Consider the following 25,535-nt stretch of genomic DNA (forward strand, 5'->3'; position numbering starts at 1 on the left):
CAGAAAGAGTATAAAGAAAATTAATAATTTTTTGTTTTTATGTATTAAGTGCAAATTACAAGTGGGCAAGAGTTCGCGTTAATTTTTAGTAATGTAACAAACGCTGCTCGAAATGTTAGCGGAACATATTTTTGTTATACTAAAATTTAATATTCTATAAAATTGCATACCAAACATTTTTCTAGAAACTTGATTTATTTTTTTATTTTGATGATAATTTTTTATAACATTTAAAATTTTCCTTCTAACATTTTTTTTTTTCTTTTGGGCAACGCTACAATTGGTTTCAACGAGTTTTTGTTATGTCTTATTTATTAACTGGAACAGGCATATCGATTATTTTCAACATTGCTACTTTTATTGCAATTTGCACTAAAAAATTTAGTACAAACAAACAAGAATTCAAAAATCGAGCTCACCCAACTCTTGCAAATTTTACTTGCTTTTAGGCAAAAAAAAAGATTTATCAAATTATGTGAAAAATGAAGGCTCCAGTGAATTGTAAACACTAAATGCCAGTTTTGAACCACTGTGCTTCGGCATTTGCAGTCGCATATTAAAATATGGTATATCGATGTTTCTGACTCGGGGAAGCAAGTTTTTCATTGAAAATTTATTGACCTCAAGTACTCCGTTCTAGTACTTATCCACCAGATCTGAGTTCCTACAACTCTAACGTACCACCCTAATATCAGCAATTTAAAGCACACCAAAAATCATTAAACTTTAACTAAGGATATATTTTGAACAGTCCAATAAAATTATTCCCTATGTTCGGCAAAAATATTTTTTTTTTTTTTTTTTAAATTGCCTTGCACAAATATGTTTGTTGGTAAGGTGGTATGGTCTAGTGCACAGTAGCCTAAGTTGGTTCCCATATAAAAAGATAAAAATTAAAAAAATTGATTGAAAGCTTATTTTGAGAAGAGTTGGGGAACATATAAATTTTCGTCCTTGGTGAGTCCAAAAGTAAAGTTTTTGTCTAACCTTTTTATCTAAGACTCAGTTTCAAAGTGTAATATCTCGTTGAAAGGTATTTTTAAGTGCTAAACAACCTTTCGACCTGGAGTAACTCCATAGCCCAATGATTGTAAATAACTCAAATTAGTAAGCTCGGATTTTTTTAGAAGCGTAACAATAAATTAATAAACATTTATTCATTTTTTTTTGCTACTGGACTGGAAATGTCTATTTTGGCCGCACTAGTGAGGTGCTGATATTGATGCTACACGTTATTGTCACTCATACGCCCCGGCATGCTAGTATCTTTGGCTGGGAAGGAAGTAATTAAGGGTCATAAATAAAAATTACTAAGAAATTTCCATTTAGGCTGTTTTTAGGACAAGCCAAGGACTAAAATGTTTATGCCTATAAGCTACGCTCAATATAAGCGCTGCAAAATGGAAACGTTCGCCGAAAAAGATTGATCTTAGAAAAAAAATTCTGCCAATTGATGCTTCGATACCCACTAAATGAAAATCTTTAAATCGGTGGTGACTTGAACTATAAAAAAATTAAAAAAATTATTTCAGTATCGAAAAGTTATCAGGCATGTTCTGAAATTCGAATCTTTGAAATCGACTAGATTTGCCAAATATTTTTTAATTATATCTGATGAAAAGAGTGAATATTCTAATTGAAAACTATAAAGGAAGCAACAGCGATATGAAGTAAATCATTTTAATGCGAGACTTAAAAATGTTTGGATAAAAAACCATCGAAAAAATTATCGAAATCGAGTCGATTTCAAATTTTCGAATTTCAGAACATGCCTGTATATTATTCGAATTCAGGTCATATGTGGATACCGTGATCGTGATCAGTGACTCTAAAAATATTAGGGTCAATCTTTAAAAGCAGTAACCGCGTGTGCACCTAAAATGTCGGAATCCGAACACATACGGCCTTGGTCTATATGCGTTAAAGGCAGATGGCCGGAATCGCGATCAGTCACCATGAAAACTTCTAGACCAACTGAGCTCAGAGATTTTCCAGCTCGATTTCTCTTTGTGGTCCTGTGTTATTGAACTTCTTATTCCAGGTGGTGGGACTTCAGAGGCTGAATTTTCGCCCGTTTTAAAGAAATTTTTCAAGTTACGCTATTTTAATAAGCAAAGTTGCCGAATCTTGGGTAAAGTAGGCTCTGAGAGTCATTGCGCCCGCAAAAACTGACTGTTTGCAATGGGTTGTACTTCTTTAAGAAAGACGTAAGAGCCGCCATAACCGCCAGCTCTCAGCGCCGTGCAGCCAGGATAAATGACTTTTACTGACCTGAAATTTAATATTTTAATCTGTGCGAAAAGTGGTTTCAAAATGAGGAGAGCACATACCACTCAACGCGATAATTTTTATGCGAAAACTTGGAATTGTGTGCAAAGGCAATGAAAATTTTCCGCAGAAAATTAGGTCCTAAATCCGGTACCCAAAGAGTTAATTGAATAATTTCTTTTCCGCGTAGTAAAATCCAAATTTCATTATAAAAAAAAATAAAAATAAAAAAGGCATCGAAGCTCGTTTCTATTATGCCTACACACTCGTACTTACAAAAGTACTTATTTCGCTAAACTCACCTGACATATCTTCACTGTGTTCATCGTCGTGCATATCATCATCTCGATCGGCATTGCTACTACTTGAACCCCAACCGCGTCCACCATAATGTCCCGAAGGTCCAATTCGCCCAGTAAATTTATTGGGATCCAAAATATTCTCCACTGAAAAAGCTAGCCGCTTTGTGGCTTCTTTTTCCGTTGAAGCATTGGTCGTTGAGGAAGTTGTTGAGGCGGATGTCGGCACCGATCGTGTCAGATCAACAGGGCAGGCCTGTTAAATAGGAAATTAATTAATAAATACAATAGTACATATGCACAATATTTAAAAAAAAATATAATTTAAATCGAGCAACTATAGCTTTCCCCTAACAGTAGACCATATTTGAGGATTTTATGCAACTTATCAATTTTAAATGCCACCATTTTGTCCCTTAGCAAAATTTATTAAAACAAAAATATTTTTCAAAGATATGTTTAATTTCAAAAATTATTTGAAAAGAAAGACTAATTTGAAAGAAATGATTAATTTGAAAAATTATTAATTAGGTCAATATAGAAAAACAATATGGCTACCAAATGAAAGAGAAAATTCTGTAGAATTTATAACGAAAAGTGTAGGTTTTCAATGACGAATTGGTAACGAAAATGTAATTTTAATTAATTTTACTTTTAAACTTATAGAGTTAGGAGGACGAAATTCGAGGATGACACATAATTCTCTCCAAAATAAATATTATACTATTTTATGGTTATTCAAAGAAGAAATTTTTATCTATCTTAATTCTACAGAATTTCTCTTTAATTCGATACACATAACGTTTATCGACATTGCACTAAATTCTTCATATACTATTTTGAAATAATCATATTTTTTAAATCTTAAAGTCCTTAAAAAAAAAAATCTGACGTCAAAGAGAAAATCTTAAAGCGCAGTTTTACTATATTTGGCCCATGGTTTTGCGAATATATTGATTTTATTTGGTGTAAAAGTTACTATCGCACGGTATTATAGACTAGGCAAATATTTTCAACTCGATATATTTTATTTTATACAAAAAATGAGATTTAGCCCATAGTGCGCCACCTGTCTAGCCATTTTTCGAATATAATATATTTACACATTTCTACGTAACTAATATATGCTCTGAATTGGAATAAAATCGGACTGTTAATGTGGTTTCTAGAGAAATCAGTGCGCACCGATTGCTGCTGTAGAGCTTAGTATTAAGGATAGTTGATTCCGCATAGGCCGTAGTAGTTGCAGCTGAGTGTTTTATGGAAAGTTTTAAGCAAAGATCTCGACCTATGAGTTTTTAAGATCCAATGCACAGGCGTTAAATAAAAAAAGATCTGTTTGATGTGCATTTGAGTGAAATCGTTTGTCCTTACTTCTTTAAAAATTAGAAGCTCACACGCTACGGAGCCAAGCTTACCGCTTATATCGCGCCCCAATTTAATCGCATGGCGCACAGTGGGTTGAGAATCAATTATAGCACGCCAATAGTCTTCTTGACAAATAATTTGTTATTTATGTTCACTGAACTCATTTTTGATATATGTATATTTTTATGTTAGAGTAATTTGGAGGGAGGTGGGTGGTAAACTTTGTCGGTTCTGACAAAGTATTTTTTTTATTTTCACATTCATTTCAACATAGTTTGGTGAAAAGAAAAATACTGATGAAAATAAAATATTTCACAAAAATAACAAAAAATAAAAGTAATCTTAAATCAATGCTTCGCGATAATCGCATGAGGCTATTGCCTGAAAATTTTAAAATGCACTTTGCGGCTACTTTGATAGCACGGCCGAGTATTCATATTCAACTAACATACAGTGGTCGAAAAAATTATAGCCGCAGCAAATTTTGACAAGTTTTAAAATATTATTTTTGTTTTTATTTTTATTTAATTTGGTTTGGTAAACACAAGTTTAAAGGCAGTGTCGCACGATTTGGTATTTGCCAAAATTTGGTGCCAATCGTATTGTAATTGTGTGAATACCGATATAGTTTTCTTTATCCCAATCACGAAAAAAAATTTTTTGAAATTTTTCTATAGAACATCGCTGTATTGTACCAATCTTTTGACTTTTTTTTATATTTTGTACCAATAGCCCAATATAAAAATATATAAATGAAAACTATGTAGTTTTGTAGCAAATTGAATTCTAGTTGAAAAAAGTTTCAAATGGCTAAAAAAAAAAATGTTTTTTTTTTGAATTTTTAAAAAAGCTCGAAATTTGTACGAAAGTTTGTTGATTTTATTTTAATATTGGACAAAGTTGGATACTTGAATTTACACGGTTTTTGTTAAAGAATGAACTATATTAAAAAAAAAATAACCAAAATTAAATAACAACAAAAATAATACGTTAAAACTTGGCAAAAATTGACGAACACCTACTCCCAAATAATGTTACTTCTTTTCAAGGGATTGTTGTTAGTATCAATTTTGAATAAATTGGTGTCCTTAAATTTCGAAATATCGAAGTTTCAAGCATTTCTGAAATTTGCCGTCATATGAAAAGTGGTCGCAATTTTAGTCCGATTTCAATATCTAATTTTCAACGGGTTGCTTTTATGTGGCAAGCGCAATAACCAACCGAGTTTGGTACAAATTGGTAGAACGGTTACCGAGATACATATATGTGATTATAAATGGGCGATACCACGTCCATTTTCCAAAATTTTATCATATAGGTATTTCTTGGTATAGAATTATTGCACATATTGAATAAATATGAATAAATTAGCTTTAGTATTTACTGATTTATCGAAGATTTCGTATTTCTCTAAATTACCGTTATATGGGGTGTGCACAAGTGCGCTCGGTTCGGACCGTTGCCGAGATACAGTCCCTATTGATTTAAATAACGGTCAAAAATTTCACTACCAGAAAGCGGAATTGGCGCGGCGCCTATTTACATGTCCTAAATTATATTAATTCATTAATGACATAAAATTATCTTTCTAAGTGCATTTTGGAAAATTATGTTATCTCATTAATTTACTTCGCCTTAAAGTGTATAAACCCCTTACAAATATTATTGTACTAGTATCGTGAAATCAAGCCAATCTGCCGATCTTTTGTACGATGGTCACATCTTCTTTAACACTGTGAGGCTATATGTTCGGCATCAACCAAACTCTAACGATATCGATAGTCCTCTGCAATAACGGCACAACTTGAAATTTAATATTTTTGAGTTATATATAGGATTAGATTGATAAATAACTATATATTTTTCTGAGGAAACCAATCCAACAGGAAGCGCAATTGCGTCATTTGGCAGAAGTAGGCTATTATTAATACTGAACAGTGGCACATGTCTCACATATATCGTGAATATTGCCACAAGTCAAAAGAAATGGTCGTTAAAGGGTTAAAATGATAAGCAGTAAAATATTGACAAAGGGCGAATAAATACATAATATATTTTGAATAATATAGAAAATGTTGATTAAAAATTGTGGAGTTTAACCCACTGTACAAAAAAAACATATTCTACACTGTGGAGTGAAATTCTATGGAGTTTGGCTAGGAGGTAAGTATTCTAACGTTTTTTCAAGACAGCAGCGATTCAACAATTTAAGAATCAAAAATTTTGTACGCCCAAGTACGATAGACATTTTATTTTATTATATTATATATTGCTTATAAATGAATTAGATTTAAATAAATCATATGTTTTGAGTCATATGTTTTTGAGAAAAGTACATCGTAGTAATTTTAAAATTTCAAAATTACTTTTTTCGACTGAAAAATATGATATTCGAGCTAACTCAACGGCACACAGTGTGCTTTTTTAACACTTTATGCCAATTAATCGTGCGACAGAAGCAATATTTTGGTATGCCTTTCAAGAAAATATTGCCATTAAGCGACAAGCACTTTTTGACCTTAAAAAAATGGGTCAAAAATAGTGTTCTTCGAAAAAAAACATGCAAAATCCAACGGATATATTAAAAAAACAAAAACATTTTTTGTATCTTTTATTATACTAATGTTATAGATCTTGAGACGAGAAACACGATACCACTGCTTAAAAAGCGAAAAAAAATAATCAACCCCGCATTATTTATTACATTTTTTTTATTTGCATGCAGCTGTGCGTCCTTCACTCAATGATATATTCCTGAATAATAAGTGCAATTCATAGCCTTTAATTTATGCCAAGTTAGAAGTCTCTAGGCCCTTCAAGAGCTAAATGATTACGATTCTGAAGTTAAACTTCGAAATTTCATTCAAAATTTTACGCAATTTTTTCCAATTTCGCAGTTAAAACTAATAAAGCAGTTTAGAAGTTTTGCTTAAAATTGTTATAACTTGGTTCTTAGAAGGTCTAAAGGCTTCAACCTTGACTCAAATTAAAGGCCGTCAATTGCACTTATTGTTCGAGGGACAATAAATTGAGTGAAGGATGCACACCTGCATGCAAATAGAAAAAAGCAATTAATAATGAATTTTTTTAATTAAGGTGTTAAAGTTTTTTCGAATTTTGAACAGTGGAATCGTGTTGCTCGTCTCAAAATCGATAATACAAGTATAATAAAAAATACATAAATTTTTTGTTTTGGAATAAATCCCGTGGATTTTTCATATTTTCTCCAAGAACACTACAAGTATTTAAAATAAAAATACAAAATTCGTATTTGTAAGATTTAAATCTGGGACCTAATAACTTGGCTACGATGGCCGCCTAGAGTAAAACCTCTTTGTTGAGGAACAGAAAGGCTGTCATCTATTCTGTCGGCGATGTAGTTTTCGTGGCATCTGCATAGACTACATATAATTTATTTTTCATTTACTCATGCGAAATTACCATGGCACCGCACAGAGGACGCCACAATGCACATTCCGCGTGAACGATTTGAGGGTATGATTATCTCTCGCAGAGGTGACTTGAACTGATCACCAAGATCTATTCTATTTCAGATAGTGCAAATTTTAATACCAAAGGTGTTCACAAGCTTCGCTTCTATCTCACTGCTTTAAAATGAAGTGGTAATAAATACATATCAATGCGAATACTAAACACTTTCTTGATTCGACGGCATTAACCCCATTTCCCAATTCCCCAAAACTCACCGTTGGCGTGCTATCTGACCCATTGTTGCTGTCCTCATCGTTGCCATCCACATTCAACTCTTCGCTCGTATCACTGCGTGCATAATTTGCCGCCGCTATTTGTCGTGAAGTGGCTGCAGCTGCAGCGGCCGCCGCCGCCAACCCACCCAACTGTATTCGAAAACCATAGTCGCTAAGGTCTGGACGCGGATTTGACGATGACAAACACAGGCCGGATGCCGCTGCGGCCATAGAGGCGGCAGCGGCAGCCGAGGAGGTACTAGACGCATTAGCAGCTGAGCCCAATGTCACGGTAGACCGGGCAGCCACTGCTTGCGCAGCGACCAGCTTAATCCTTTCCAGATCCATATCATGCGGCGCCGTAAGTGTTGATGAGGGACTACAATTGGCCAATTGGGCGGCATGTGGAAGGGTATGCGGAGCACTGAGCAATATTGATGAGGGTGGCGTTGACAGCAGATGATGTTGTTGGGGCGAAAGTGCAATATTCGACGAGGCGGAAGACAATGACGTAGATGTGGAATGTGGCTGCTGGTGTTGGTGTTGGTGCTGGTGCTGATGTTGTGGCTGCACGGGTGACAGCGGTTGCGGTGTTGTTTGCGGCTGTTCGGAATGTTGTGATTGAAGCGGTGATGTGGGTGGCGAAAGCGGCGAGCTGGCGGGCGATGGCAGATGCAGATGTAAATTCGAAGTTTGCGACGATGGCGGTGGTGGCGTCAAACCAACCATAGTGGACAGCGATGGACGCATTGGATGGAAATCTGCTAATGGATGGTGGGGATGCGAATGCGGATGGTTCGTTGGCGGTTGTTGATGGAGATGGTGATGCTGGTGTTGGTGTTGGTGTTGATGATGCTGCTGAAGATTGTGATTATGTTGATGCTGATGTTGGGCAGCGGCGGCGGCGGCGATGAATTGCGGATTTTGTAGCAAATGTGGATGTTGCTGCAAGAGAGCGGCATGCGGATGAGGCAAAGGCTCTGGGCGCGTTAATTGGCCGGGCACATCGTTAAACTCAAGCAGCTTACGTTGTGGCGGACTGGGGAATGTGGCTGGCGGTGTAAGGGAGGGACGGCTGTTGGTATTACAGTTGTTGTTGCCGCCGTTGCTGTTGCCTGTGGGGCCGTTAGTATAAGTGTTGTTATTGTTGTTCACACTGTTACTATTATTATTATTGCACTTTTCCGCATCGGCGTGTTCAGGGGAATCGGCGTTCGTTGCAGTGGGACTTAGGCGATTCACAACATTCAACTCTGTCATCTGCTTTAGACGCTCGAGCGAGTAGCGCAGGCTGTCGCTATTGGCGTTGGACGATTTGCCGGCGGCGGTGGTTGAGGTACCGCTATTATTAGCGGCTGCTAGAGATTGTTGGCTTATAATGAATTTGGGTATCTTTGGCGTTAGCGAGGCGCTAGACGTGGTTGACGTGGGCGTTGCAGCACCGCCGGCATTACTGCTTGCAACCTCCGGTGAAGTGTTCGATTTGGGCGAATCGGGATTGGAGTTGGGACTCAGTTGGCCGCCGACGGCATTAGCTGGCAAAGCGTCGGAGTTTTTGGCTGGTGACTGCAGCATCACCATTTTGCCGGAGGGCTTCGGGGGCACTTTAAACACTTAAAAATATATATATTTTTTTAATATTTTAATAAGGTTTCTCGACAAAATTTTTTGTAATTCACAACACACGCGAGTAAAGGCGCGTTCGTTAACCCAGTTATTCTCCACTTAACTATGATTCAAAGTTCCCACCGTGCTCACGACTGTTCCGCACACTAAGCGTTCACTTGTTGTAATGACGCTTGCTGACGCTGTGCAAACACTTTTATTCCTTGCACTCGACACCGGTGCCTAAAGTCATACGACACTGGACACAACGGTCACCTATACGCGTACACGGAAGTATTTAGCGAGATTTATTAGTGACGACCGATCGACCTTTGACTTCCGTCCGCTTGACGGCGTTTAAGTACTTGTAACTCTGATGGCAGCCAATCGACTGTTACTGATTTCGCGTCGCGTCTTCATCTGCAGTGCGTATCAACAGAGGGGCAGAATAGCCGCGGTGGGTTTGCTCTCCTGCTTCTTCTTCTTCTTCTTCAGATGTCTGCAACGCACACCCCACTCAAACACAACTAAAACGCAGTCACACTCACGCGTAATGCGAAGGGTTGAACGCGCGCTCTGACGTTACGCGCGTCAGCTGTGTCAGTTGGTTGCGCTGTCACTCGGATTTGTTGCGCGGCGCTAATCTAGTTAAGCGAGGCGCACAGTAACTGAATAGTTGGCTGACTACCGAACCCGTACTATCTGCTTGCGACAACGGAACTGCTACTGAGCGGATGCTGAGCGATACTGCGGCACTCAGTGCGACACCCCATACTCGAGGCGCCGCTTGTGTGTGGCGGTGGTGGTGGCTGTGTCGCCCATGACGTTGTGGTGGTGATTCTTGCCACATGTGCACGCCCCATTGGAGAATATCTGTTGCGGCGCGCTCGCCTTGTGAATGAGTGGAATTTTGAGTGACTTTTCGGGCGCATGCAGGAAGTATGTAGCTCCGCCTTTTTTGGCTAATGGAAATGAGTTGACTTTTATAGAAGTTGTTTTTTTTTCGATTTTTTCCCCCAATTATGTGTACCCTTGCGAGTGTATACATCCTTTCACATACATACATACATGCATATGTGAGTTCGCTGCTGTATGCGGCATCTTTTGACACACCATAACTACGCTCGGTACTTAAGTTTAAAGAATCAGTATCACAATCTAATGATTTAATTTGTTTTCCCCTCGTTAGCAAATGTAATGGTGTGTTCCGAGGCGACTTTTCATTTTTCGCATGCACTACGTTGCACGCCATTGCCCACGGTAGCGTAAATGTGCGCCATTGAAACAAAAATAAATGACTGCACCACCTCTGTCTTCTTTAACAGCCCCTACAGGGCCCTACTGGTTGTGAGAGAGATAGAGAGTCGGAGACTGCTACTACTGGGAGGCGTCTAACTCTCTAGCTCCTCTGCCTCCCTTCTCTTCTTCCGCTTCCGCTCACGTTTCACTTACTTGCCTGCCTGTGAGTCCTCGCGCTCGACAACTCGTCTCCTAAATCTGTTGCGGACTTCTCCTATTTACTATATGTATATATAATAGTTGCCCCCAGTCAGCGTCCCCACTTTGAGGGATGTGAGTAATTGTCAAATTATTTAGCGAAAAATTTGTTTGTTTAAACGCTTGGTTGCACGGGAAATGGATTTCAGGGTTTTGTTTTAAAGCATTTGCTGAGTTGAGTTGGCTCCGATTTTGTGCTTCGTTTTTCTACGTATTGTTGTTGTTTGTTTTTAGTCTTTTATTCGTTTTCATTGACTTGTTTTTAGCTACGCATACAATGTTGGCCAACATATATATGCACAGGCATGTGTGTGGGTGTACGTGTGTGTGTGCCGCTATCTACTTATGCTATTGTATTTTCGCATTTTAGTCTATTTTCAGTTGCTGCTTTTGCTGTTGGCGTTATGCTATAGTGCGTTAAATGGGTGGCTGGCGGGCGGGTTGGCAGACAGTCTGCCAGTTTTTAATGCTTGAATGCGATTTTCTTTGTAGTGTTGCCAATTTCCGTTGAACGTAATTTAATTGCCAAATAGCTACATAAATTGTACACATACAAGCACACTCATATGCATATTTGCATACGCGCACACACAAACTCATACATTTATGTATACATATACTAATTGGGTAACGTTTGCGACGCCTAATTAATTAAAATTCACCATGCATTACCATGTAAATTCTCGGAAATTACACTCATACACGCACATACTTAGATACTATTTGTACATGAACAGATTTATTCATACAAAGAAACATTGGGCATGCATCAAAATTTGTAGTAATTAAGGGGGTTGACAAGGCATCAAGTCATGTAAGATTTCAACGATTCGCCCCATTTTTTTCAATCCACGGCTGCTTAATGCTAAACGTTGGCATCTTCTTGTCATTTAGGTTCTTATTTTTATTTCTATTTTACGAGCACATAGAACTTTAAATAAGCCGTAATTGTCAAAATATCCCATCAACATTAGTTTAGTAATTCAACTAAAAAATTAATGATAGAACTAACTACATACATATGTACATAAAAATTACTCATTTCTATTTTGCATTTCTCTATTAGAAATTGTGTCGAACAACATTGTCCGTCATGATTTTCCCATATTGTATTCCTAAAATTAAAGACAGAAGTCTTTCATCAATTCTGGCAACTATCTTGAAATCTCTTTTCGACCTATCAAAAGCTTAATTTAAAGATCTTGGAGTTATTCTGTTTTGTTAAGCAATAAGTTTTCTTAAAATTATATGAAATGAAAATTAAAAGAAATATTAAATAGGAAACAATTCAACTAAAAAAAGAAGTAAAAGCAAAAAAAATAGATTTCTAAAACTTAAATGAATTCAGAAAAATGCGCTTCTATTTAAAATAATAAAGCCTAAAACTTAAAAACAAAAAAACTTAATTACAGAAACAAAAAACATTATATACGTTTCAAAATTTTATGAAATTTAAAAAAAAATATTTTTCGGTTTAAAACAATAAAATATAAAAACTAAAAGAAAAATAAGTTAAAGAATAAAACAAAAATTAAAAAATAAATGGAATTAAAAAAAAATTATTATGTAATTGAAAAAGAAAAAAATATGATATAGAAAAATAAAATAAAATTAATTAAATTTAAAAAAATATGTACCTTTATAAATGATTAGAATTTAAAAGTAAAAGAAGTTATGTAATTTGATTAAAAAAACAAAAACAATTTAATTAGAAAAACAAGAACAAACATTAAAAGAAAATTAAGTTACATAAAAACATAAATAAAATTAGTTTCTAAAAACTAAATGAAATTAAAAAGTATACATATATTCTTCTACTTAAAACAATCGCATCTCAAAGTCTAATTTGAAAATTAAATGATATTAATAGAAAATAAAAATAAATGAAATGTAAAAAATCGTTAAAAACATCGATAAAAATCGCTAAAAATATGGTTTACAAAATCGATAACAAATCGATAAAAATATCGATAAAAAATCTATGAAAATATCGATTATTATAGCGATAAGTTCCGAAGATACCGATAGCAAAATCGATACCAATATCGGTAAAAATTTCGGTAACAAAATCGATAAAAATATCAATAACAAAACCGAAAAACAATACTGATTATTATAAAGATAAGTCCCGAGAATCCCGAAAACCCAAAATAGTGCATAGATTGAGTATCTGTGTCTCTGTCTATACATATAATAGTAATAATAATAGATTGGCGCTTACACATATGTTAGTGTTTGGCCGAGCTTCTGCTTCTTCTGTCTTTATACTTTTCTCTATAATTACCTTTATTTTAATCTTTCTTCCTCCATCTTGATCTTTACTTTTGTCGGTATCCTACCTCATTTTTTTCTTTATATTTATCTTTGTTTTTACTTTTATGTTTATCATTTTCTTCTTCTACATATTCCCCTTCTCCTTTGCCCTTATATAAGTAGAGTGTTTAAATTTACCTTGAATTTCTTTTATTCCTTTATTTTACCGCATCTTTGTTTTTGTTTTTATTTTTTACCTTTGCCTCTATCCTTTTCCTTATCTATGTACTTTCATTCTTTTGTTGGTTTATTTCTAAGTGTTCTTCTTTAACCTTTTATTAGCAAGGTTTTGTTAAATTATTACCATGTGCATATACTCAAGAAGCATTTATTTAAGCGCCAACCATTTCCGTTGCACAATTCCTATTGCATCATTTCCGTTGACAATTTCCGTTGAATTTTCCACTTTACTCCCAACCAAGCGACCGCCGCTAAAGAAGTTTCAAATCAAAAAAAAATTTTCCAAGTTTCGTGCAAATAATTTGGTTGAAAATTACACGGGTGTATATTCAATTAATTATTATTAAATATGTCCAAGACAGGTCATTTTACACCTGTTTGTATGATTAGTTGTAAAGGGTTAGTTTACGCAGCACTCTTAAAAGTAGAAATGTAGTGCCAAAGTTTAAAAGAACGCCAAAAGCCATAGGGGCGAACGATTTTAGTGTTCAAGTGATTTAATAGTATCGGTAAACTTTTACACGGATGGGTCGAAGCTTGACGGAAGGGTCGATGGAGAGGTAAATTTTCCAGGTAGCTCTCCATCAATCTTAATTGTAGGCTTCCAGCACACTCATAATGTTTTTCAGGTAGGTTTCTACTTAGAATGGCAAGCGGCAATTAAAGGTGGAGTCCACATGACCTTAAGGTCATATATGTAATACTTCTATATTGGCAGTACCGTTTTTGTGTATGTGTTGCGTACATGTTGATTTATAATATTTTGTATGCGTTTATTGACATATCTGTACTGTAATGTTTTCTTACGGTATTAGCTCTTACTGCCAATATAGGAGTATTACATACATATATGCTTATGGTACGCTCGAAGCTTCAATTTCTATAGCTCCGGAATATTACTTTGTCAGACTTGTTTGGGTACCAGACCACAGTAATATAGCAGGAAACTGAGCGGCTGACGAACTGGCCAGATGCGGAAGAATCGCCAACAAGAGAGAGGCTTGGAGTTCCCTTGACTACTTCTGGACTTCTCTCAGGTCAACTCAGCGAATGCAGGAGGAAAACCAGGGCATGTGTAACGCGAATTCATTTTGGACAAGGGTGGACTGAAGGCGGTCTATGGATCTCCTTAGGCTCGCGAAACTGGATCTCTTGATTCTAGTGGGTGCCCTTGCAGGCCATTATTTTATCGGTGTTCAGTGAGATTCAATATTTTACCGAATCCTTTTTGTCGAAGCTGTATGAAGCACAGCTCAATATTTCCTCTAGAGTCTAGACTGCCAAGTTTTTGCTAGATTGTGGCATGCGCACTTGGGTGCGTACTAAATGATATGTCCAGAGAAGCTCTTCGGGACTAACATTTACCGTATACGAAACATCGTTCTCGGCAATCAACGATTCTCGCTCTAACTTCGCAGTTACCGTTAGCAGTGGTTTTAAAAAGAAGTAACAACAACAGTCTAAGTGAGCCCCTTAAAAAGGGGCAGCCACCAAAACCTAACCTAATCTAACTTAGTATGCCCCTCTAGCAACTTTACTACAGTAGCTTTACTTTAGATAAGCCCGCCAAAAAAACAGGAACATTTCTTATGAATTTTAAACTTTTTCTTTACAAACCAAAATCAGCAACCAAAACCAAATGGCAACCCTGTTCAGTGCGCCACACATGTAATTCTCCAATGTTCGTACGCTTGTTTGCTGCTCTTTGCCGCATCAACTTATAAATCATTTTTTGTGTATAACTGCATTTAGTGAATTACTGAAGCTGAACAATAACGACAAGCATTTTCATTTTCCACATAATACGTGCCGAGCGAACGAAGAAGCTTTCGAGCGATGGAGATGCGATAGGTGGTGAGAAGCAGCAGCAACGAGAACGGAAACGGATACCAAAATGAGAATAACAACAACGGCGACAGCAGCGGCAGCTACACACATAGCTGGTGAGATAACAACGAAATAGGATTCCGACAATATGAAATGGAATGTGGAAAATACGTAACTGAAAGCAAAAAAAGAAAAGCAAAAAAAAATGAATGATAAAGTTGTAAAAAGCGAAAAATGTGGAGCGCTCAAATACAAAAAAGAGCAGAAAATTTAGGAAACTACTTAGAAGTCGAAAACACAACGAAAAAAATTAAAATTTAGTGTAGCGGAGGAGGTGTAGCGAGGCGCCCTTGCGCTTCAATGCAGGCTAGGTGGTCCACTCAATTCAACGCCACCGCCTCACAATGATTCATGCTAGGTCATGGCACTTTCCAGTCAAGCAACGATCTGCCATCTCTTTCACTCACACATACCCACATGCACACACACCCGTTGGATGTTGCACTTCTCTTTTGCCAATTGTTCTGCTTTTGCGCATACGCATACATATTTATAAAGGCATACTAAGCGCCGGATATGTGTCCTATTACTTACTGCGCTCCATGAGCGCCTCATGGACAATTTTGCTCTCCATTTGCGCAAATTGTTTAAATTGTGGAAAATTTATATGCGCTTTGTACAGGCAATTTAATATCGCATCCAATTTGCGGTTTATGCGCATCGTCGGGCAATCTCGGCAGCGCCTACCTCTCACCCCATACCAACCTCCGGCTGGGGGTAATCCTCTGCTGTCTGCTGTTGGTGACATTGGCTCTGCGCGCAGATAAAGTACCTTCACTAAAACTGGTGGATATACATACATATATATGAATATGTATGTGTAATAATGCTTTGCTGAAGCCTTTGCTTGCGGCCTGTTAGAGGTATTCAGTGCAGCTGCGTATGACGTCTGCTCTGCTTAATGAACTACGACGATGTGCGATGGCAGCGATGCTGAACGAACTCCATTTGTAAGCTATGGAGGTGCATTCCTGCTTGCTTGACAGTGGCATAGCAAGGCGGCAGTAGCGTTCCGCACTTCAAAAGCCGCTTTGTTATTGTTTTTTCCACGTTTTTCTCTTAGGTTTTTCTGATTTTCCTTTTACTTTTTGGAGCGGTGCATTTACTTTAACTCCTTTATATATATACACATGTACATATGTATGTATAATATTACACACACAAGCATATTGCAATTGGGTGGCACTTCACACAATTTGCTCTCTTTACTGCTTCTTCTGCCATCCTGTAGGAGGTTTTTAAGCACTCGCCACTCTTTCACACATACATTTATTTACATACATATGTACATCTTTTCACTGCATCCGCCAATTCCTCTCATCCATCCCACCCTCCCATTTTTTTTTTTTGAACTCCTCTTATCGGCTTGTTTGCTTTGCATTACTGTCTTTAGTACAGTGCAGACATTTTTCTATAATTAACCACTAAATGGAAGCAATGGAACGTGAGCGTGTGCACTTGTGGCGGGGAAGGAGCGTAGGGAAGCTATCGGATTGGAGCTGGTTAGTCTGCTCAGCACTCGGTTGGGTTGGCAGCATTATTAATGGGTAGCTTGTTATGCCTTTTCGCTTTAATTAGTTTTTAAGCGCATATTCCCTGTTCACAACACCATTTGTCGCACTTGGTTTAATTGGTGTATTGATGAATGGATGCCAACGGTGATGAACGGCACTGAGAGAAAATAAAGAGAGAGATAGAGGATCAAATCAAATATTGGATTTGACATAAAGAACTGGAATTTTAACAATAAATTAACAAGTTTAAACTTGGTAAGAATACCTCGCACAAATTAACAGCGTAATATGTAAATAAACTGAAACCTATCGAATACCTAATTTTAGTAAGCAATAATGTAAAGTTATCAGATGCGTGAACGTTCATCATATTCCTATGGAAGTCTGTAAGCAAATTAATGAATAATCGACTATTGAAAGAATCAGGTCAATTTTTAACTTTGATGCCCGTGAGTTGATGTTTTAAATAATTGTTTATCTTAAGTATGATTGGGAATTTTTAGCAAATACTAGCAAATACCCGGCTTCACTGGCACAGTGTTTAAAAGTGTTTTTGTGTTGTTACTCCCTCCCAAAACTGCTAAAAATATAATAGATTTAAAGAGTTTTTTTTCGTAAACCTCTTTAGTTTATCTCTTTTTTTTTTTGAAATTTAATGAATAAAACTTTTCGAAAATATTTTTCCTAAACCTCTTTAGTTTGGTACACATATTTAAATATATAATTTATCTTATTAATTGAATAAATAAAAAAATTTCAAACAGGTGGCAACCTTCCACACAAAATACATCACCTGTAAACCTGCTTAAACCTCTTTCTGATGACAGCCATATTGTAATATTTAATTTATCTTATCAATTTACCTAATCTGCAATTTTCAAACAAATGCCAACTCTATAATTTCTTTTTCCTCTATGTTTCAAGACAAAAGTTCCAAATATTATTGAGAAAGAGACCCCATAGTAATTCTTCTTTAATATCTATAATGTACAGACATCGGCATGTTACAATTTTATTATACGTATGTAGTATATAGGCATTTGAAACGTGAGCTATGTCTTCAAATAGTACCAGTGTTAAAAATAAGTCTTACAGGTTACCCAGGTATACCAAAGGTCTAAAGTGTCTTAAAACCCGAAAAAATAAACTTTTCAGAAAACTCAAAGCAGCTAGATGCTCGTCTCACATGCTAAGTTATCAATACTTCCTTAGGAAGTTCAACACTTTGGACAATAACTTATACAACAAGTATAAGAAACAATGGAAAGAGGATTAAAAATAAACCCTAGGTCACTGCACGATACTAGAAGAAATTGAGGCTTCAAACGGTAGTCGACGAATTATCAGAGTCGTTGACATTTATCAGTAATCCTCAGTGATAAAACTAGCACACCAAGGAAAATTATACACAGGGTCTTATAGGATGGTGTCCTTTTCCCGCTTCTTTTTTAATTTTTATATCTCAAAGCCCCCTCAGCCTCTCTTACGCTGTTGACTGCTCGATAATGGCGCCCGGGAATGGAATTGATCACTTGTACTCGAAAGTAAACGGTTACCTCTCCAAACTATATCGCTTCTTCAATGCAAGGAGTCTAGCCCGCTCCCCTACGAAATCCTCGATGAACCCTTTTCACCGCCTGTTTCTCGGCGCGCTTAATTGTACAATAGAGTAAAGAGCCGCTACAAGGTTCTCAAGTTGCCTTCCGGCAGCACCTGGGGCAAAAACAAGGAAACGTTCTTGGCAATATACAAGGCTACTTCGCTTGGATACTGCAACAGACTAAACTCTTACCTGAATAGGATAAATGCAGATGGGCCCATTGAGTGATCAGCACGCGGCAACACATCTTCGCATGCCCCCAAGACCAAACTAAAATAACGCCCCTCTCTGGGAAGTTTATGTCTTGCAGAACTCGTTTCCTCTAATCTTTGTATTCAATTCTGAAAAAAAAAATGCTTAAAATGTGCTTAAAGACAGAGGTTTTTTAATGTACACAGCTCTGTATAATTTTGGTTTAAAAATAATTTTGCACTAAAAGATATCAAGAAATTAAACGTTTTTTAGTTTTAGAAGCCGTTTCAAGTTCAAGAGAGGGGATTCACTGATGGCTTTATGAACATGCCATTATCGATATTATTTTATATATTATATCAAAAGCCCTATGTTTTTCAGCTTAGAAGGATTTATCGATAATATAATTACTATTTATAGCAAATTCTGAATAAATTCCATAATATTCCGCCTTCGATTAATATTAATAAACTTTCTGGCATCTTAAAATACCTTATACCACTTTTTGTCACAGCTCTGCTCATGTAATAAAAAATTGTAATATGTATAATTGCAATTAAGGTTTCCGTATTTGAAGAAATATTTTCTTAAAGTGTAGTCGTTGGATGGAGTGTATGTATGTAATACCAAATGATGCGCATACGCACCGTATAACCACAAATTATATAAACTGCTTGTCTTCTCATTATTCATTATTTAAGAATATGTGAGGGAGTGAACTAAGGCATCCAATCCCGGAACATTTTGTGAATCCCGCGATTTCGGGATCCTAAATTGATAATCCCGGGATACCGGGATATTTCGGGATATTACCACGAGAATAATCCGCCGCCGACTTCGTTTCGGAACAGTGGTATATTTTTTAACCGACTTCCAAAAAAGGAGGAGGTTATCAGTTCGTCGGAATATTTTTTTTTTTTTTTTATGTATGTTACCGCATAACTTTGGACCACGTCAACCGATTTCGATAATTCTTTTTGCATCGAAAAGGTAGTGTCTCATAGGTGGTCCCATACTAATCTGGTTAAGATCCGATCAGCGGATCATGTGATATATATATATATATATTTTTTTTATATGGGAGTTGAAGTCGGTTTTTTTTTGCTAAAAATTACTAGTTCTCTCTTCTAAGAGTTGGAAGAGTAACAAATCAATCATTAAAAAGTTTGGTGTTGTGCTTTGCTGTTTTAAAAGACAAATGAGTAAATCCTTTTCAATATATATTCTCTCGCAAGGCAATATTGCTTGCACTTCAACGTGACATTTTTTTAACCATCTGCCTATTGCCAAAGAATGATTAGTACCAAGTGGGTAAAAATTAAACAGTTATGCAGCACTGTGCACACTAGTGATGTTAATTTTTCAGCTTTTTCCGATCCCGGGATTTTTGGTCGTCGTTACCATAATCCCGGGATCCCGGGATTAGTCCTGGGATTTAGATGTTCATTATTTTTCAACAACTTAAATCGAAAAATTGCTTCTATATTGTTTGGGAAGCTCTCCTACCTTAAAATCTATACTAATTGTATAAAGAGAAGTCCCTTTTTTTGTAACAGGTAATCTCGCGAACGGCTGGTCCGATTTTAATGAAATTTTGTATATAAAGAGTTTTCAGCAACCACCATGTTTTAGGCTAAAAAAAATTTACTTTTTTCCGGTAGGTGGACCAGGGACCGATCTATTCGAAAAAATTTTATTATGGTCCGATTTGCTTCAAATTTGGTACGTAGGTAGGTTTTTGCCTAGGGTAGCATATAGGATCCTTTTTTTCCGGGAAGTGGACCAGGGACCGATCTATTCGGAAAAATCGTATTTATGGTCCGTTTTTTGCTTAAAATTTGGTACGTAGGTAGTTTTCTGCCTAGATTAGCATGTACGATTCCTTTTTTTCGGGAAGTGGACCAGGGACCGATCTATTCGGAAAAATCGTATTTATGGTCCGATTTGATTAAAGTTTGGTACGTAGGTTTTGCCTAGATAAGCTTATAGGATCCTGTTTTCCAATTTTCATGCAATTTCGAATATAAATAGGTGTGAGCAACCACCATATCAAGGGGCGAATTCGTCACTAGGCAAGTTTTTTTTGCGACAATCAGAAACAACGGATACAGCCAAAAATGTATTCATCAGTTCGTTTTCATCTATACTAATTATATAAAGAGAAGTCCCTTTTTTTGTAACAGGTAATCTCGCGAACGGCTGGTCCGATTTTCAGGAAATTTTGTATATAAATAGCTTTCAGCAACCACCATGTTTTAGACCAAAAATATTTGTTTTTTTCCTGTAGGTGGACAAGGGACCGCTCTATTCGGAAAAATCTTATTATGGTCCGCTTTGCTTAAAATTCGGTACGTAGGTAGCTTTTTACCGAGATTAGCATATAGGATCCTTTTTTATCGGGAAGTGAACCAGGGACCGATCTATTCGAAAAATTCGTATTTGTGGTCAGATTTGCTTCAAATTTGCTAAGTAGGTAGCTTTTTGCCCAGATTAGCATATTGGATTCTTTTTTCCGGTAAGTGGACCAGGGACCGATCTATTTGAAAAAATTGTATTTATGGTCTGATTTGCGCAAAGTTTAGTACATAGGTAGTTTTTTACCGAGTTTAGCATATAACATCCTTTTGTCCGGTAAGTTGAGCTGGGATCGATGTATTCGAAAAAATCTTCTTTATGAGCTGATTTGCTTGAAATTTGGCGCATGGGTAGCTTATTGCCCGGATTAACATATAGGATACTTTTTTCTGATAGGTGGACCAAGGACTGATCTATTCGAAAAAATTCGGTACACGTATTATAGCTATACATAAAATATAATTGAATGATTGTTTTACAGTTGGAAAGGTGTTTTAAGGCGCCGCAAAGCAATCGGCTATTGGCTATTTACGTATACTTATTATCTATACCAATTATATAAAGAGAAGTCCCCTATTTTTATAAGAGGTGATCTCACAAATGGTTGTACCGATTTCTATGAAATTGTGGACACCTTATGGTTAAAGGCTGATAATAATTTCGTTATATCAAGGGAGCGTGGCATCTCGAATTTTTCATACCGCATATCTCTGGAAGTATTTTGGTAGAGTCCTGGAACTTGATATGGTATCAATCCTATACTCATGGAGAAAAGTGGGCGTGGCGCCTTCCAAACATACTGAACTTTTTACCTATCTGTAAATACATATATAATTCTTGGGTACCTGTTTTTGTGAGTGATCTCCTCCTAAACGAGGTTAACAACTTAAAACATCACGATCCGATCTGGCTAATATTCAAAACATGTATTGGTAACATGAAGGGAAATATTTTTGAACCCATTTGCCTCATAATAAAGATATATAGGGGTAAGAGTAGTGGCAATAGTATTGCAAAAAAGATCCGCAAGGTTGCGCTGGGGTCGAGCTATTGCTAAAAATTTTCAAGTGAAGTCATTCGGAGATACCAGGCATCAAAGTAGTCAAGTTACCACCGTTAAATCTACTACCATAACCATTGCGGTCCTTAATCTACTGTGACTAAACAGAATAAAGATAATTCTTGATGAATACCTACAAAAAAAAATGTAAGACATTTGTGATATTTCGTCCGAAGTAAGTCTATGTTCCTTGGATTTCTGTAGACCAAAGAGACCATCTTGAAATTGCCTCCAGATTCAAGGGCACAGGATATAGGATACAAGGATAAAGATTCATCATCGTACCGTATCAGTGTTGCCGCAAGAACTTCTTCACGGACATAACGAAAACCAAACTTGAACGTGAATTGTGGTGAAAACGTTGGACCAAATGTTTCAATAAAAAAATTAATTTTGGGCGGGACGAAGTTCGCCGGGTCAGCTAGTATATAATAAATAAACTGGTTTAGATCAGGATTTATTTTAAAGGACTTTGTAATTTCAAAGATATGACTGATTCCAAAAATTATTAAAAAAATTCAATGCAATGAAAAAAATATGAGTACCAAATGCCAGAGAAAATTTCATTAGAATTAAAAGAAAATTATATTTTTTTGGATTCACAAGCACAAATAGGTAATTTTTTAAACTGATAAAGTTGGATGTTATCGAGTTTATATAAGTCCTTAACATGTAATTTTTTCAAGAACAAGTATTGCGCAATTTGAAGAATAAAATTTTAAAAGAACATTTTTAATACTTACCAGTCCTTCTGCACCAAAAACTTGAATCTGTTTAAATTCTACAGGATTTCCTCACACCCATACTTCTTCTCTAAGCACATTTCTCTGAATTTTTGTAAATCATTTTTGAATTACTGACATCAGAGTGGAGACTAAAAACGCAATTTTACTATATTTGGCCCATGTTTGTGCGAATATATTGATATTTGTGTTTAAAATTCGCTATTGCGCGGTGTTATACATTTGTAAAAAAATATCAATTATTAAATTGAAAAGAAATATATACATATATACAAAACTGTTAAAAAATGAGTTTCTATTATTGCCATCAGTGCAAATTACAAATCCCGAAAAAACCCGGGATTATTTGCCAAGAATCCCGGGATTTTTGGGACCTTAAAAAGGCCTATCTGGGATATTTGGAATCAAGATGAGACAGGTTTTCCAGACTTTGCAGCTTGGGACTTTGGCCTGGAATTTCCAATTAAATCAAACTTCTTTTAGCATAGCATCATAAAACCAGCATTCTTACACCTCTAAAATATCTGTATTATGCCCGTTCTTACGAATAACGCAGTAAAATAATCGAAGTTGCAAATCTCTCGAGCCTGTACTAGAGAGGAGTCCTGCTATCTAAAGCCGCATTTGCAATGGCTGCTAAACTTAATGTAAAATCACGTAAACGCAATGGCAGTCGCCTATTAAAGGTGAGGGTTCTACAGTAAAATTATTCTAGGTTTTCATTGGCAAGCGACAATATGGTTGTCGTTTTCTTTTGATAATTCATATATTAAAATTTTCTTATGCATAATTTTTATATATACCTTTTTTATTTCACGATAAACGTAATTGATTTTTTTGGTAAAATTTGTTCGGCTTTTTTAATTGCAGGCATAACATTTGTTACTTAATCGCTTCACAGAGCCATTCCAACAGTGGCAATTAGTAGCTTTGGCCTGCTGCTTTCATTTCATTTTTGCCCTGCCTTCCTTCCTTCACACACCACACCATTCTGCAGCGAAATTAATTATTCATGCAAATGAGCTTAAAATCTGCTCAACCATTTTCCTTCATTAAAACGCATTTTCTGCGGTCAACAACGTAATTTATTGCTAATTAAATTATTTTTATTTGTGTTGGTTTTTTATCGCTTCCATTTCTAGGTTATTTTTTTTACTATTGCTGCAGGCATTCGGCTCCCACATTCGTCCCTAACTCAGCATTAAATCATTTTATTTGCGCTAATATGTACGTACATATCTATCATTTGTAGATATGTATGTATGTACATACATATACTCAAATTATGCAAATAAATTAGCGTATTTATGTAAGCCCGATGTACTATTTGCGTGTGGTCATCCTATTGCATTTGCGTCTATGTGGGCGTTAATGCAGTCAGTTATTCGCTATTTAATGCTCGTTTTACGCTGCCACGAGTCGTTAATTTGTAACCTAATTAAACTAATGAGCGACTAAAGTCAATGTGCAATTATGCGCAGTTGAATTCATTTATCGCGTTAAGCACGCGCTGTGTGCCTTAGCATATGCATTATTAACACATACATATATGTAAATACATATGTACATACATAAATTCATACATATGAGTGTACAATATCTTCGCATACGCATAGGCAATAATGCAGATTTGTACGTACATATGTATGTATGTATGTATAGTATTCGGTCAACTACATACATACATACATACAGTGCCGAAAATATAAACAGAGCGGCGATATTTTAGCATTATTTGGCTATTTCCCTTTAGTTTATTTAATGTTTATTATTTTTTTACGAAAGTGTAGCTCTTTATATAACAAAAACCATGTAAGTCAAAATTTCAAACTTTGTACAAAAATTTGTAAAATTTGATAAGTTTCATCAAAATTTTGAGCGTTTTAATTAGATTTCTTAGTTAAATTTTCAGTATGCAGTTTTGTAGCCCATTCAATTTTGGTATAAAAAGACGCAGTTCTTAAGCAGCTAGAGCTTGTCCTTGATTTTTGCATTTTTTTTTTTTACGAAAGTTTTGCTCGTTTTCTCCATACAAAAAAAAAATTTTTGAACATACTTTGTATGGAAGTAAATGCATGAAAAAAAACTAACCAAAAGTCAACCGCAAACTCGCACTTATTATACTGAAATTTGATGGCCTACAAAACTGCAAGATCAAAACAATTCTGAAAATCTTATTAAAAAGTTTCAAATCTCGATTAACCTTTGTTAAAATTCATAGAATGTTTACAAATATTTCATGAAGTTTGAAATTTTGATTTATATGTTTTTTTTTTTTGATAGTAAGCTTTATTTTCATAAAAAATAATAAACATTTTTATAATAATAATAGATAGACGCTTACACATACATACGTTAGTGTTTGGCGAGCTTCTCCTCCGATTTGTGGCGTGCGCCTTGATGTTATCACACAAAGCGGAAGGACCTACAGTTTTACGCCGACTCCGACCGGCGATTGTATTTCTATGAGAAGTTGTTTTTCATGGCAGAAATACACCCGGAGGTTGCCATTGCCTGCCGAGGAGCGACCGCTGTTAAGAAAAAACCTATTTTCGATGTGAAAGCGCACACTGCTTCCCACAACTACACCACAGCGGCTGACATAAACATTTTTTACACAAAGAAAAATAACCAATATTTGCAAAACTTTCTCTTCCCTAATAACATTCTCGTCACCGTATTTACAGTATGTTATTTATGCACATTTTATTTAAAAAAAAAAAACACACAAAAACATAGATAAGCTTGGTAGTATGTCCTTTAATATTAAATCTCCTTTGTTATTTATCGGCCATAAATAAAATTTACAGAGTAATTAGCGAGTTTAATAAAAACAAATTGAATAAAACGTTAATCGTTTACAAAAAAAAATCTACTAAAAATCTGTTCCACTAACTTTGATGCGGCTGCTCAGAGCATTAACATGTCAATACTTGAACGTTCATTA

General features: G+C 35.9%; 1 protein-coding gene and 1 long non-coding RNA gene across 2 annotated transcripts in view; one reads left to right on the plus strand and one right to left on the minus strand.

Annotated features, from left to right (window-relative positions):
• LOC118737433 (homeobox protein slou) overlaps positions 1-9,878 on the minus strand; it is a 39,002-nt gene extending 29,124 nt beyond the window's left edge. The window contains exons 1-2 of the mRNA XM_036467920.1: positions 7,643-9,878; positions 2,571-2,823 (exon numbers count right to left, since the gene is read on the minus strand). Of these exons, the coding sequence (XP_036323813.1) occupies positions 2,571-2,823; positions 7,643-9,223 (1,834 nt within the window). The 5' untranslated portion in view covers positions 9,224-9,878. The remainder of the gene's footprint in view (positions 1-2,570; positions 2,824-7,642) is intronic.
• LOC118737438 overlaps positions 1-25,535 on the plus strand; it is a 481,479-nt gene that overhangs the window by 178,800 nt on the left and 277,144 nt on the right. The gene's annotated exons all lie outside the window — the stretch shown is intronic.

The sequence above is a fragment of the Rhagoletis pomonella genome, unplaced genomic scaffold (genome assembly GCF_013731165.1).
Source record: "Rhagoletis pomonella isolate Grant_MI unplaced genomic scaffold, Rhpom_1.0 Rhpom_scaffold_00004, whole genome shotgun sequence".
NCBI lineage: Eukaryota > Metazoa > Arthropoda > Insecta > Diptera > Tephritidae > Rhagoletis > Rhagoletis pomonella.